At 39.7% G+C, this 16563-nt stretch overlaps 1 protein-coding gene across 4 annotated transcripts in view; it reads right to left on the reverse strand.

The window, feature by feature from the left end:
* Window positions 1-16563, reverse strand: part of vps13c (vacuolar protein sorting 13 homolog C) — a 286760-nt gene that overhangs the window by 60228 nt on the left and 209969 nt on the right. For all 4 annotated transcript variants that reach the window (XM_043680592.1, XM_043680591.1, XM_043680593.1 and 1 more), the window contains 5 exons: window positions 14710-15007; window positions 10045-10434; window positions 7870-7974; window positions 1826-1990; window positions 472-600 (listed from right to left, as the gene is read on the reverse strand). In XM_043680592.1, coding sequence (XP_043536527.1) covers window positions 472-600; window positions 1826-1990; window positions 7870-7974; window positions 10045-10434; window positions 14710-15007 — 1087 coding nt within the window. The remainder of the gene's footprint in view (window positions 1-471; window positions 601-1825; window positions 1991-7869; window positions 7975-10044; window positions 10435-14709; window positions 15008-16563) is intronic.

Genomic DNA, 16563 nt, shown 5'->3' on the forward strand with positions numbered 1-16563 from the left:
GAATTATATTAAGTTGCGCTTTGGACACTACTAGCCTCACAACTGACATCAGCTTAACAGGTCGCTGCAGAGTATAAAGGCCCAATACTGTGGTCTTTACTCATCTTGTTAATTTAAAAAGGTATGTTAATGAAATTCTCATGCTGTGAGAGTTATAGACCAAAGATTTTAATAAACTATACAAATAGTTCCTAATTGTGATTTGAATTATTTTTGGATAAAGGAGGATGGAGGAATAACATGAAAATATTGAGATAGGTGGATTCAATAAGAAAGATACAGGTTGATGGCTCCCACTTCTTGTCCCAACCATTTTATGCCTAAAACTGTGTTTACAGGAAGGCAGAGAACTTCCATTTGGCAATTTACTCACAGCAGACAGTCAACCTCTGCTCTCCATTTTAGTCCAAATTAAAAGAAAAATCTTCATCACCAATGAGAATATCAACTAAGCAAACCACACGAACTTACCACATGTTCCAGACTCAACAATGTGCCATTGTCTTGCTTATTATAGAAGAAAGACTTTGAATTCAGTTCAGAACCAACCACTCTTACACAGAGCTTACTTGTTGTTGTTTCAGGCCAGAAAGGAAGACACTGAAAGAAAATTAGAAACATTTGTGGTGTTTTCAGAGGAACTGTCTATTCAATGGATACGACATTAAAACTAACAACATGGAATTCTGCGAACCATTCTATATACAACTTGGTCAAAATAATTTGTTCAAATCAAACAGAATTACATTATTTAAGAAACTGTTACCAGTATCAGCATACATTTAATAATGTTCAGGTCAATGTTCTGTTCACCTCATGGAAAAAATAAAGTCTTCATATTGAATGCTTGCACCATACTATCAAAATGCATTATTTCCTTACTGCTGCATGTTGGAAAGGACACTAACTTGCTGGGAAAATGAAATTAAGACTCAACTTGGGGATAGAAAAATTGCTAATAAACCTCACTATATAATATGCATTAGTCCACACAATTTTATCAAATACATAAACACATGTTCTGGTGTAACTACACCAATCTCTCCTGATATCCAAATTCAAAAATTTAAATCACAAATGATTTTGAACTTCAATACAAACTTTAATTTCACTTTCTCATTTGACACAGAAGTAACTGCAAGGGTAACTGAATAAAAAAGTACTGAAGTGCTCAAATGGTGAACAAACATCAGAACTGGGAATCCAGTCACTTAGTAGGAAGCAACGTTTGATATGTGTCCTCTGCCCCAATATTTATGGCACTGATGTAAATACTAATCATTAAATTTGCGGAGAGATCTGAGCAAATATCCAGGTATTGAAGAAGTCTGTTCTTTTCTTCAGGGTAAGTTACTTAAATGGGGAGAACCCAAATGTGACTGCTTTCCAGTGAAGCAGATGGGAAGGAACATCAACGTCACAATTATGAAAACCAGTACTCCCTGCTTTGAATTTATTAGATTCGGAATAGTGGAGATAATTGCTTGGAAACGTTATGAAATATTTGGCAAAGATACTGTATGAAGTATTAGGTTCAGAACAGAATGAACATGGAGGAGGTGAAGAGGCTGTCTATATAAAATCACCTAAAATGTTCAGGAACACAACAGAATCCTTGTTATGTCTATCAAAGTACTGTGCACTTTGTATTTGTATTCTGCTAATGATGCACTTCTTCATTAAAGGAGCCAGCAGGTGGTAAAGTGGATGCATTAAATACGTGCTAAATTCTTGTGTAGTAATTACATATGTTGCTCCTGTAAATTTGTCTTCAGCAAATAGGCTATTTTCACATTTATACACCAACGGAAACACTATGTTATACCTCCACTGCTGAAATATAAATCCACCGGCCACTGTCTAATTGGCCAGCAGGCTGATCTTCTCCAACTTCCAGTTCATAGGAAGACTTATTAACTAATGTGTAGAATGGAGTTAGGGTAACAACTTTGGTCATGTTGAAACTGCTCATCTTAATGGTTACGCCAATCTGTAATTTAAGAAATAAATTAGTTATTAACGGTTCTTACAGCAAAGATTGTCGACCTTAAAAAGTGATCTTGCACACAGAATGACCTTCCAAAAACCATTCCTGAAGAAGGGCTTATGCCCGAAACGTCGATTCTCCTGTTCCTGGATGCTGCCTGACCTGCTGCACTGTTCCAGCAACACATTTTCAGCTCTGATCTCCAGCATCTGCAGACCTCACTTTCTCCTTCCAAAAACCAAACCAAATCAAGGACCAGCAATGCATTTCAGGCTCATGAAGAAAAGGAAATTGCCAAATTTCCTATAAAGGAACTGTAAATGAAGATATATGATTGGAGGGGGCAATTATAAAGCTATGACATCTATCATTAAAAGTAGGTACTATGGTGTGGACAGGGACAGTACTTTTCCAACAGGCAGATAATTGCAAAAATGAAGACCATTAACATGTGACTGAATTGAGATATTCTGAATCATTGAGAGATCCAACAAATATAGTTTAAAAAAAACTTGGAGAAATATAGAATAATTGGGCATGCATAGCTGGGTTATTCAGGAGTGAAATCAGGAATTACCTTCCCACACTAAGTATTGTGGAAGTTAAGAATTCCCATAATCTCAAGAGAGGGATTGGGATGTGGAGGATCAAGAATGACATCAACATATCTGTTTTTAAAGTGAGGTAGAGATAGGGAAATAAGAGTCAAAACAGATGATCCATGAGCTAACTAAAGACAGAATTGAATAGAGCCATAGAGATGTACAGCACGGAAACAGACACTTCTGTCCAACTCGTCCATGCCGACCAGATATCCCAACCCAATTTAGTCCCACCTGCCAGCATCCAGCCCATATCCCTCCAAACCCTTCCTATTCATATATTCATCCAAATGACTCTTAAATGTTGCAACTGTACCAGCCTCCACCACTTCCTCTGGCAGCTCATTCCATACACGTACCACCCTCTGTGTGAAAACGTTGCCCCTTAGGTCTCTTTTATATCTTTCCCCTCTCACCCTAAACCTATGCCCTCTAGGTCTGGACTCCCCGACCCCAGCAAAAAGACTTTGCCTATTTACCCTATCCATGCCCCTCATAATTTTGTAAACCTCTAAGGTCACCCGTCAGCCTCCGACGCTCCAGTGAAAACAGCCCCAGCCTGTTCAGCTTCCCCTATAGCTCAAATCAAGAGGTTTAATGTCCTAACCCTCTTTCTAAGTTGCACTGAAATCCTAACAGAAAGCTCACATCTCAAAAAGATATAAAAGTGCCTAATATTAAATCCAACAGTCAAGAAGAATTCAAGATACTGGATATATTTTCAGTTCTTCGTTACAATTTTGGACAGCATCCCAAAACAATGAGAGTAAGGTTACTGAAAGATAATTACTAAATAATAAAGCAGCACAATCTAGGAACAGGAGCTAAACTACAGAACATCATGCATTATAATCTCTAGATTATGTGTTTTATATGCAAATTTCCACAGGGATAAGGATGGGGACATGAATACAAGAAGAAAGTGAGGACTGCAGATGCTGGAGATCAGAGTCAAAACTTGTATCGCTGGAAAAGCGCAGCCGGTCAGGTAGCGTCCGAGGAGCAGGAGAGTTGACAATTCGGGCATAAGCCCTTCATCAGGAATGTTGAAGAGCTTATGCCTGAAACATCAACTCTCCTGCTCCCGGGATGCTGCCTGAGTGGTTGTGCTTTTCCAACACCACACTTTTTAACATGAATACAAGGCTCATTAAGCGCTGTGGGAAAGAAGGAAACAATATCATGGGATATTGATACAAATATGGGCAGCACAGTGGTTAGCATTGCTGCTTCATAGCACTAGGGACCCAGATTTGGTTCCAGCCTTGGATGGCTGTTGCGTGGAGTTTGCACATTCTCCCAGTGTCTGTGTGGGTTTCCTCCAGGTGCTCCAGTTTCCTCTCAAAGTCCGAAGATGCGCAGGCAAGGTGGACTCGCCATTCTAAATTACCCCGTAGCGTCCTGGGAATGTGCAGGCAAGTTGAATTAGCCATGGTAAATGTGGGGTTACAAGGATAGGGTGGGATGCTTTTTGGAGGGTCAGTGCAGACTGTCAGGAGCCAATGAATCTACACTGGAGTAGGAGAAAACTGCATATTATTAGCAAGCTCTTCTGTAATTAACAGTGATCAGAGTTGTAATTGAAAGGATGAACGGGGTGGTCGCAAAGACTTCATTAAAGCCAAGAGTGAGGGAGGTGCTCAACTGGAAAAGTTTTCACATAACTTGTGAAATGAATAGGGAAGACAGCAGGAAGAAGGTCAAATTGTGATTTGAGCACCCAAAGTACTGAAAATTAAAATATTTCACAGATTTAAACTAAGTGCAAGAAATAAGGAACATGTGAGTAGAGTATTAAGCCAGAAGGGGAGTGTGTGCTGCATCGTTTCATTGAGAGTTCTTTAGAAAAACATACAGGAATATGACAATCAACTTCAATGAATGCAAGATGCAGTCAAGGTGAATTCTGACACAAATTCAACTTGAGCATAGATGGTAATCATTAAAAACTCATGGCTACAAGACAGTCAAAAATGGAAACTAAATATTCTAAGTTCAAAAATATTCTAAGTACATGAAAGACAGAAAAATGATAGAGGGGAGGAGTACTCTTCCAGCTCAAGGATGAAGTAGTTTTAGTGGGAAGAGAGGATATAATGATGAGAGGTAAAACAGATCCTGGAAACTTTATGGGTAGAACTGCAAAATAGAAAAACACTTAAAGATTATGGTGAAATTTACATTGAATCCTAATAGTAACTGTGAAGTAGCAAACTGTACAACATGCAAAATCTGGATAATCATTTACCAAAAGTAAAATAGATTTAATGAGTTTGCCTGGAATTGCAATATTCCCTCAATGAAAAAGGAAGCAGGCCAGATTAAATTAATAACTAGTAACAAACTAGACTTTGTTAACAATCTAATGGTGGGTGAACCTTTCTCATAGTGTTCATAATATGACTAAGTTCATATTTGTGCTCAATAAGTGAAAAGCATAAGACAGTGACTAAGATTCTAGACCGAGTGGTGTTACCTTCAACCAGATTAAGATAGAGATAATCCACAGTAATCTGAGCAAATTTATCAGAAGATGATCAGTGGAGCATGTTTGTAAAGAAACACGGATACAAAACAAGCTCATGCTGCTAAAATGTTGAAGGTCTACTCGACAAAATTATCCATGGATAATTAAGGGGTAACAGAGAAATAAAGTTAAAATGCATAAAAATATAGACTTGTGGTGTGCGTGTGTATATTATATACATATATCTTGATGAATGAGCAATTTAGAAAGAATACTGGTGGGTTAAAAAAAAAATCTAAGATCGACATGAAAGAATGAAAAGTGCACAGGATATATTAAAAAAAACATGCAAACAGACTTCAATGTTTGGCAATTTTTTTTTTAAACCGTCCAAAGTGGATGACCTCCCAAGGTAATGACTAAATGGTGAAAACCCACAAACAATTGACGTCTCAGGAGACTTGAGGACCCAAATACATATATAATGAAAATGTATCGTAAAATTAACATAGGCAATGGAATACTAATCTTTATACTGGAATGCAAGGCAGTAGAAATCATGTTTCAGCAGTCAAAGCTCTCGTTAGATCACGTCAGGAGAACAGTGAACACTTCTATACACCACACCTTTGGAGAATGTAATGGCCTTGGAAGAAGTGCAGTTTGGATTTAACAGACTAATATCTGGACCTCATGAGTTAGAAGAAAAGCAGTTATTTATTGAAATGTAGAAGGTGAAGAGGTGATCTGAAGCTATTAAAGGAACAGATAGAATACAGATAAACCATTTTCTCTGGTTAGAGAATCTAGGACTAGGGCACAGAGTCCAAAAGATGAGAGGCAGACGTTTCTTGAATGAAATTCCATGCTGATCTGGTTAGGAAAGCAGCTGAGTAGCAAAGAGAAAAAAAAAATACGATGACAGATATTCTAATTGGCAGAACTGACGTGTGGCACCTGCCAAGCATCGGTGATGGCTCAAACTATTCATTGCATTAAACTGCAGTTCTATGAAAACATCATAACAGGCCATAAGATGGAGGAGCAGAAGTAGGTCATTCAGCCCAAGTCCACTCCCCCACTTAATGAGATCATGGCTGATCTGATAATCTTCAAATTCACTTTCCTGCCTTTATCCCCATAATCTTTGATTCCCTTACTAATTGAATATCTCAGCCTTGAACACGCTTAATTAAATCAACCTTTCCAGCCCTCTACAGTAAATAATTTCGCAGGTTTATTTCCCTCAGAGAACAGATTTTTCATCTCAGTCTTAAATGGGTGACTCTCTGCAAGGGAAAATGCATCTGCTAGTCAAACTCACAAAGAATCTTGTGTGTTTGAGTAAGGTCTCCTCTCAGTTCCTGACCCTAATGAAGGCAAGCCCAACATACTCAACCTCTCCCCATAAGAGGATCCCTTCATAACTGCGATAAACCCAGTGAACCTTCTCTGGATTGCCCCCAACATCAGATAAAGGGGTCAAAACTGCTCACAGTATTTTAGTTGTATTTTGACCAGTGCCTTGTATAGGTTCAGCAAGACCTCCCAACTTTCACACTTGGTTCTCTTTGAAATAAAGGCCAACATTCCATTTATCTTCCCTACTGCCCACTGAACTTGGACACTAACTTTGAGATTTATGCACAAGGCGGCCCCAAATGCTTGTGCTGCAGGCTTGTGCATTTTTAAACATGGAATTTCTCTTTTCCTCTTTCCAAAGTCACATTTCCCACATTACATTCCAAATGCCAAGTTTTTGACTAATCATTTAACCTGTCTCTGTCCTTCTGCAAACACTGTCATCTTCACCTTGCCTTCAAAATATTTTTGTGTCATCCACAAACTTGGCTCATATATTCACCCTCCTCATCCAAATCATTTATAACATAGTGAATAAGTGTGGCCTCAACATGATCGACAACCTTTAATACATATTTCTATGAACACTTGAAACACCACAGCAAAGGAATTGGGATTAGAGTAGATAGAGTCTCGGTAACTGGCGCAGAATTAGTGGGCTGAATGGCGCAGTTCCGTACTGCATTACTCGAATTCAAGAAATTCAGAAACACTTCTGCAGAGAAACAGCAATGTGCAAATGGTAATTTGTGAGATTGTGTGCAAATGGTAATTTGAGAGATTTTTTTGAAATCTTTTAATTTATGAGATTTAAAATTTTTGTGAACTAAAGGTATTCAAGAATATGGAGCAAAAGGCCAGTACACGGATTTTGGTCACAGTTCAGCCACAATCTCATTGAAAGTCAAAACAAGTTGAGGGGCTCGCAGCCTCTGTCTGCTCCTATAACCGTATATACCTGTTATTGTTCACAGAAAGTAAAATACTTGAGTTCTACAAACACAGAATAATATTGATAATTGAAACAGTGACAAAGGCAGTGATACATTAAAAGCAACATCATTGATCATTACGTTGTAAACTCTGTCAAAAAGGTGAGGTTTAAGCTAAAACAAAATGTACACAGGAAGAGCTGAAATTGCAAAACATTAATTCAGTACATCATTAGCGGAGGAACAATGTGGGTGGTTGGCACGTGAAGCGGAGAAGTGATGTGACTGCAGTAATGGCTTGTTATACATTGGGGTTAAGGTTAAATGCTTGCTCAGAGCTGAGAATATATATCCCATATAATTTATGTACACTTGTGGTGCTGGTCACACAACTACAAATCAAATATAAATTCGATTAGTGCTACTTGGCCTACAAATTTTAAATATTTTGAGTGTAAAACCTAAGGACCTCACTTTTTTATTAAATATTCAAACTGTGCTTCAAATGAAAAATCTCACCAAATATTCCATATTCTTGGCCGGACACTTCACACAGCCATAACTTCCCACAGTGTCTAATGAGAAACCATTAGACCAGTTGCTAGTAGATACACATAACTGAATCTGTAAGCCAAAACAACAAAAACATTTCCAATTCAATATTTCACAATCATCAGCTCTCAGAATCTTCATAGCAAACCAAATGAATGATTTAAAAAAAGTACATGGACATAATATAAGAACAAAATAGTGCACAATAGAGCAATACTGTTCAACAGGGAGTCTGAATGAAATCCTCACCAACTTCAGGCCTTTCAGTCCTCATTTACATTCTATAATTTCAAATGACGACCAGATAAACAATGCACTGCAGATTACTAAGTCTCTGAGAAGCTGAGTAAAACTGGGTACTACGTTAAAAAAAAGGAAGAATTGACAATTTTGTTTGTTTGTTTTATGAACAAAAATTAGCAAATTTTTTGACAGCCTGTTGATATTACACAGCTGAAAGTACATAAAATATAGTACACAATTCCACACGAATGAAACCACTGGAAAGTCAGTAGATTAAGAAGTTTCCCTGACATACCATCTATGTTTGCCAATGAGCAAGGCAAAGGCAGGTATCAGAAATGTCAAAACCACCAAGAAAAACAAAACCCAAGTTCAGATTAGGCCACTTAATCACATCAGTAATTACAAAGCAAGAACCTCTTTCCCCATCATAAAGCTGTTCGTTCGGTGATTTTTCAGTCATTACTCTTCTTGCCATGAGGACCGCTCCCAAATCTTCTTTCACTTCACGTGAAAAGTTGTTCTATTAAGTCTCATCACACTTGCATTTGAGTTAGCATTTTAGATTCACCTTCATCATGTCATTTACACATCACTGAGGTTCCCGCTCATTGCATTTTCCAACGTTTCATCAGATCACTCATACTTATGATTGCGATGCTTCCCTCTGAGATATGAATATTTCTTCTATGCGTTGCTAACCATGATTACAAACAGTATTCATGGATTCAGTGACTCAACAGATGTATAACTTAAGCATGACTTCTTCAAACTTGTAGCCTACTACTTTGGTTATAAAGTTGTCATAGCCCTACCAGACCATAGAGTTGCTCTCCCATTCGAGAGAGAGAAGACTGGTGGCATTTTAACCAGAGGGTCACTATGCCTCAGGTGAGGGAGAGGTTCAGAAGGAGAGTCCTACACGGTAACCTCATTGGAGTGGGAATTGAACCCATATTATTAGCAACACTATGCATTGTAAACCAGCCATCCAGCCAACTGAGCTAAATCAACCCTGCTTTTCTGAAAGGAGATATGAAAGTTTTTCAACTTGGCTCTCAGCAGGACAAATGCAAGAAAAGCAACACTGGCAAGGAAACAAGAATTTATACAACATGAGAAAAGGTGCTAACTGGTTGGGCTTTGTTTGGGAAAGAATTAAATCTGCGACAACTCCATGTCAAAACTTCATGTTACACCATTTTGGTTACACATTCCAGCACATTGTTGGCTTGAAGAAAATCCATCATTACTCGGGGTTGGAGGGCCACCAATGCCGCTACGACTCTTATGGCTTATGAATCTTTCGTGGGGCTCAGGAACCCGAATGTGGAACAAGGTGCCACTGTGGTCATGGCTGCTCCAGCCTTACTGAAATTGAATAAAAGCACACTAACACTACAGTATCACTCCCTGTATTTGCACATCTACTGAATGCTATCATTCCAAATTCACATTCATTACTTACCTCAGCCTCCATCAGTGTTCATTAACAGGAGAAGTAAGAAAGATAAACAACACATGAATAAAAAAGATGCTCTAGACCCTGTAAGAAGCTGTAATGATTTATTCCACCTACAAAACAATTTACCTCCCCTTGGGCCCTGTATGACGTCTTTCACTAACTGGGTCTATTTCAACCTTTAATGCATTGTAACAGCATGTTAGTGACCTCTATTTGTGAATACAGAATTAAAACTTGAACAGAAAGGGGATACTTCTAATAATGAAGAGGCACCCTTAAGAAAAATCACAAAATATAATTTATTTTATCTAAATATGCTTTGCCATTCAGCCCATCTACACCTCTTAAAACTGCAGATGGCTATCCATTATTCAAATAACTGGCAAATCTCCTCTATTACTGCTAAACTGAAACCACAAAGGAATGATACACACCTTATTTTTGCTGAAAATGTTTTTCCGTTTGAAGGAAAATAGGACAACATCACGGAAGTCAGCCGCATGTTTCACATGTATATCTTCTGCACGATATTGCAGGACCCGGGATGTTTTATTAATGATCCAGTACGGGCTATAAATAGACAAAACCAGACGGCCACTAATTTTGCGAACGTGGACCAACAAATCAATGCTCATGCGATCTTTACTGTCAGCAGTGAAGCATATTGGAAACATTTCAGCCAGTCCATCTTCAATTTTAACATGGCCACTCCAGTTCCTGCCTTGATATTTAACCAGGACAAGTTCCATTATTTCACCCTTGATTCTGGATTGGAGTACATCTGCTGAGGATCCTTCTGCCAGTTCATTAATTTCAGCTGTTGCCTGGATAAAACAGACAATTTATTTCAAGAGCAAAACTTTCAAAAGTAACGCATGGAAGAAATATTCATACCTCAGAGGGAAGCATCGCAATCATAAGTATGAGCGATCTGATGAAAGGTTGGAAAATGCAATGAGCGGGAACCTCAGTGATGTGTAAATGACATGATGGTTCACGTTACTTTTGGAAGAAAATTTGAGAGCTAATATTAACTAAATAATACAAGTTTTAATGGAACCCAGGAATAGAGATCTCCACAGACAGTTGCTTGTGGAAGATCGGGGCCGTTTGCGGTGTTTCTTTTATGTGGAACGGTCCACCTTCCGTTGCCACACCGGCACCACAGCCCCACCTGTTCCTCCACTATACCGATGACTGTATCGGCGCTACCTCATGCTCCAACGAGGAGGGTGAACAGTTCATCAACTTCACTAACACCTTCCACCCCAACCTCAAATTCACTTGGACCATCTCAGACACCTCCCTCCCATTCCTGGACCGCTCCATCTCCATTTCCGGCAGACTAACCACGGACACCTACTACAAGCTGACCGACTCCAACAGCTACTTAGACTACACCTCCTCCTACCCTACCTCCTGTAAAAATGCCATCTCTTATTCCCAATTCCTCCGCCACCGCAGCATCAGTTCCCAGGATGACCAATTTCACCTTACAAAATCTTTGATGGCCTCCTCTTCAATGAGCACAATTTCCCATCCCACGGGGTCGATGATGCCTTTCAGTGCATCTCCTCCACTTCCTGTACCTCCGCCCTCGAACTCCACCCATCCCAATGCAACAAGGACAGAACACTCTGGGCTTCACCTTCCATCTCACCAACTTCGGTTTATATCACATCATCCTCCACCACAAAACAAACCCCACCACCAGAGATACATTTCCCTCCCCACCGCTATCAGTGCTCTGGAGAGACCATTCCCTCTGCGACTCCCTCACGTCCCCAACTTGCCCACACTCCATTCCTGGCACCTTCCCCTGCCACTGCAGGAAGTGCAAAACCTGTACCCACACCACCTCAGTCCAAGGCTCCAAAGGATCCTTCCACATCCATCAGAAATTTACCTATACCTCCACCAATGTCAATTACTTCATCCATTGTATCAGGTGTGGTCTCCTCTACATTAGGGAGATAAACGTTCTGCAAGTAGGTGTCTTAAGAGAATATCTCTGGGACACCCGCACCAACCAACCCCACCGCCCCGTGGCTGAACACTTCAACTCCCCCTCCCACTATCAAGGACATGCAGGTCCTGGACCTCCTCCATCGCCGAACCCTTACCACCCGACACCTGGAGGAAGAACTCCTCATATTCGCCTTCGGACCCTGCAACCACATGGGATAAATGTGGATTTCACCAGTTTCCTCACTTCCCCTCCCCTCCACATTATCCTAGTTGCAAGTGTCCAACTCGGCACCACCCTCTTGACCTGCCCATTACCTTTCCCATCTATCTGCTCCACCCTCCTCTCCAAACTATTACCTGCTCCCTCACCTTCATCTACCTATCGCATTCTCAGCTCCTTTCCCCCTAGGCCCAGCCACCACCACCACCACCATTTATCGCTCAGCCTGCCCGGCCCACAAGTCTCATTCCTGATGAAAGACTTATGCCCGAAACATCAATTCTCCTGCTCCTCGGATGCTGTCTGACCTGCTGTGCACCCCAGCACCACACTCTTGACTCAGGTCTCCACAAGTGACTTAGAAGGCCAACATATGCAAATTCTTCTAGATGGCAGGCCAGGTTAATAAGATGGCTAAAAGACTTCACACAGGATCCTGAGCTTTATAAACAGAATTAGTATTGGGTTTATTGTCACATTACTCAAATGATTACAGTGAACAGTTCACAAGTCGCCACTTACAGTGTCATCTTAGGTACAAAGTTACCTAGGTACAGATTCTTCGGGAAAAAGTTTAGAAAAATAAAGAATTAAAAAGTACAGCAATACAGATTATAGGAATAGATTAGAAAAACAAAAAGTTCAGAATAACAGTCCTTCCAACCCAGTACACGCTGGCACCTCGCCTCCATTCCAGGCTAGGCCTTGACTCCAGACCAGGAGGCCATTCTGGAATCATCTCAATGCTGGAAAGTCCACACTGAGGCCATACCAAGCCACACTGAGGCTGAGAGCTCGAGTGCGCACTGCATCCAAGAGTCTGAGTCGGCATTGAGGCAGGGAGTTCAGGACAGAACCGAGGAGAAAGAGGAAAAGAAAAGTACAAAAGAGAAAATGAAAAGGAAAAAAAGCAACAAAACAGATGGACAGGACAAGTTCCAGCTGAGGAGTCCTATTCCGCCATCTTGGAAGTAAACAAGCAGGAAGAACAAAAAATAGGAAGCTCTGTTTCACTTTCATGAATCACTGCTTAAATCTCAGCAAAAGGGCCATGACCAATTATGGGCATCATACTTCAGGAAGGATGGCAGTATCTTAGAGGGGCTGCAGGGGAAATTTACTGGAATAATCCCAAGCATAATTAATATTAGTTACTACACAGATGGGAATCTGGATTTCTTTCCCACAAAACACGAACTGTTAAATGGAGATAGAAATGCATAAAATTCTGAAGGGTTTTGATAGATAGGAAAAAACTTTATGTTAGCAAGGATGCAAGGTTGGAAGTTCACCTCAAGGTTAAACATAACAATGGTTACTAGCAGTCTGGTTCAGCGTCAGACAGTTATCACAGAAAGGTTGAGGAGATGGCTAATCAGCAGGGTCACGACGAGTGAAAACAATGCATTCAGTGTTCTCAATATTTAATTGGAAGAAAGATCTTTCATCGAGCACTGGATAGTGGAAAAGCAGTCTGAATTTAAACAGAATAGCAGACAACTCACCATCGTGGGTTGTGCAAAGGAATATGTGGCAGATAAGTGGCTTGAAGAAGAGAGAGTACGTAGTAACAGAGTTAAGAATTCTGATGTCAAGATGAAGGATGGGAAATCATAACAGGAAAAGGTGGCAGCAAATTGTGTAGAGCCATGTATCGGCAAAAGAATTCCTAAAGTTGGTCAGAAAGACAAAAAAGGCAAGTCTCAAGTTGACAGAGATAGCAAACAATTTTACTGGTGGTAGGACTGAGAATGGTGAGAAGGTTTTGGAGTCAGGAGATTGAAGATACAATCTTGGCCATGGACTCAAATATTAAATTTGGACTATGACAGGCCACTCCGGCTGCACACCATCAGGATGAACTTGACTGGCATCATCAAAAATGGTGGGAACAGGGGTCTATAGCACAACACATCTAACATTGTCTCAATAAGGTGGTTTAGTTCTTGACAATATGAACATGTAAATGAGCTGGCACTTGTATGATTCAAGATTGGGTAAACCAAGCAACAATTGTAGAATCAAGGATGTAGTACAAAGATAAATTTCATTACTAATCAGAGATATGTGAAAACTGACTCTGCACTTAATTTGATGATCTTCAATAACCCCTATAATAGCATCAGAGAAACGGAGGGGCTCCTAAAAGAAACTTGGACATGCCAGAAAAGAAATCTTAGCACATGTGCTAAATGGCTTTGAGACTGGTAGGAGTGTTACAGTAAAAAGTAGTACATGGAGTGGGACTACATGCGAGGCAATCAATGTGTGTTTGTTGACTCCGCCAAAAAACCAGAGGATTTGAGGGTCACTATGCATCACAATCCATATTCTCACCAAATGTGAAAGACTTTTTAACTAGGTCATCATTAGTGCTGTGACTAAGACAAATTGGGAATGAAAAATATGGAGCTATCACTGGAGCATTTGGGACTTGAACACAGACCTCTTCTCAACAGTATATCCCAGATAATTACAGAACAAGGTGAGTTGAGGATGAGGAAGGTAAACATTTTAAGAAGAATAGGTTGAGTACAGCAGCTTAGAAAGTAGTATTCAAGACAGATAGAGAGTAGTAATTTTGGGTCAAATAGTATAGTGATTAGAAGCCACATTAGGGGTGTTTCAATACAGCACAACATTAGTTCCAAGTTAAAACATCCACCATTTTATTCAATGTGCTCTGTTGCATAGTGTTATGATTATGAGAGGTGGTATTAAACACGTAAAACAAAACTAAATCAAATTTGAAGTCATTAATTTGTTTTTAAAAATGACATTTACTGTTAAGCTACAACTTTAACTTAAAAAATAGCTAAAATGGATTGTACTTCCAATTCAAAACAACCCAAATTCGAGAAGCGTAAAGATACTTCACTGCAAACACCCACTCTAAATGAACTGAACTCACCTCCAACATGTAACGCAAACTATATGGCAGAAGATTTCTGATTGTAACTGTTGGGTAGAGGTGAATAATATAGGCTGGATCCCACTCATCTTCACCATGGTTACTAATAAAGTTCAGTTCATCTGGAATAGCAACAGCATTAACTATAAGAGGAAGGAAACTCATCTCAGTGGAAGGGCATTGCAATGTGCATCGGATCTCAGTGCTTCTGTGAAGCTCCTCCTTCCATGTAATATATGTTGTTGACATTTTGAATTGGTCCTCCAGTCTACCCGATGGCTTCAGAAACAATTGCCCCCTTCAAAAAAGAAAGTAATATATTAGCGCTTTGTATAGCTCTTACCTTATTGATATTCAGAATCAACCTGTTCAGATATGCTGTGGAGCTACCACCGCAGCATCTGGGTCTTGAACGCAGACCTCTTGTTTCAGAAGTGCAACACTACCACTGCACCACAAGAACCATTTTTGTTTTAAATCAACCTGTTCAGATGTCTTCCAGAGCAGGCAGGACTTGAACCTACAGCTCTGGACCAGGAGTAAAGGTAGTATCACTACACAAAGAGTTCATCGACTGGGAAGATTCAGATATTTGTAAATCAACCTGTTCAGGCTTGTTTTGACTTACCACAGGAGGAGGGACTTGAACTCAGAAGTATGGACTGCATCATAATGGCCCACTCTAACTTATCATACACTTAATGCCAAAGTATAATGAAGCTTCTCTTCAACATAAAATTGTTCTTCTTTGGAGTTGCCTGAAGCCAAATGTGTTTATAATATTAAACAGCTATGGTTGAATGGTGTTCAACCTTGCTTCTCTTCTCTCAACCATCATTCCAGTCCTTAGTTCTATTTGTAAACTTTGAAGATAGAAGGTAATTTTGCTTTGTTGAAAACCTACATCTTTAAATGGAAGCATTGGACATACAAAGTTGCTAATTTGTAGTCCTATATTGCTTGGCTGTTTACTAACAATGTGACTGACACCCAGATACATGGTCCAGACTGCCTTTCTCAAATCTGAAGTTTGAAAATCAGTAGAAGTCTTAGCACCGATGAAAGGATTTGAAAAGATGTTTGGATATTAATGCCCACTGCATATTTTTGAGGGTTGCATGAAAAATTAACTGATGCTTTTTTTTTAAATTCACTGGATATAAATGTACAATGTGAATCACAGCTGCATAAATAAACTTGTAAGTAAATAAATTATTACATTCTCAGTACAAACAGAAACAAGGATTCCCATTTGCCCCATTCCAAAAAGGAGATTCATCTCCTTGATGCATCTTCAAATTAAAAGACAAAATTTATCTTCAAGCTCTTTTCAAAATGCTTTAGTGAAAGAAAATAAAATTTGAATATTTCCATAACTTGACACACTAAGACTACTGCTTGGCAAAAAATAAAACTTTTACTCAGCAATTATACTTCTAAGTTGCAAGGGTGGGCATTTGATTATATATGACATAAGAAACAATATCAAGACTTTCTTTACATGTTGGAGAAAGTGAGGACTGCAGATGCTGGAGATCAGAGCTGAAAAATGTGTTGCTGGAAAAGTGCAGCAGGTCAGGCAGCATCAAAGGAGCAGGAGAATCGACGTTTCGGGCATAAGCCCTTCTTCTCCTGAAACATCGATTCTCCTGCTCTTTGGATGCTGCCTGACCTGCTGCGCTTTTCCAGCAACACATTTTTCTTTACATGTTGTCAATACTGATCATAATTTTTTTTCCAAAAAGCAAGGTGATCTGCAATGTGCATCATACTGGAGGCAGGTAACAATTCAGCAGAGATAGCTGTAGTTACCCCTAGACAGGGTTCTGATGGCTTGAGGAAGATTACTGGGAG

Source organism: Chiloscyllium plagiosum, chromosome 40 (assembly GCF_004010195.1).
Source record: "Chiloscyllium plagiosum isolate BGI_BamShark_2017 chromosome 40, ASM401019v2, whole genome shotgun sequence".
Taxonomy (NCBI): domain Eukaryota; kingdom Metazoa; phylum Chordata; class Chondrichthyes; order Orectolobiformes; family Hemiscylliidae; genus Chiloscyllium; species Chiloscyllium plagiosum.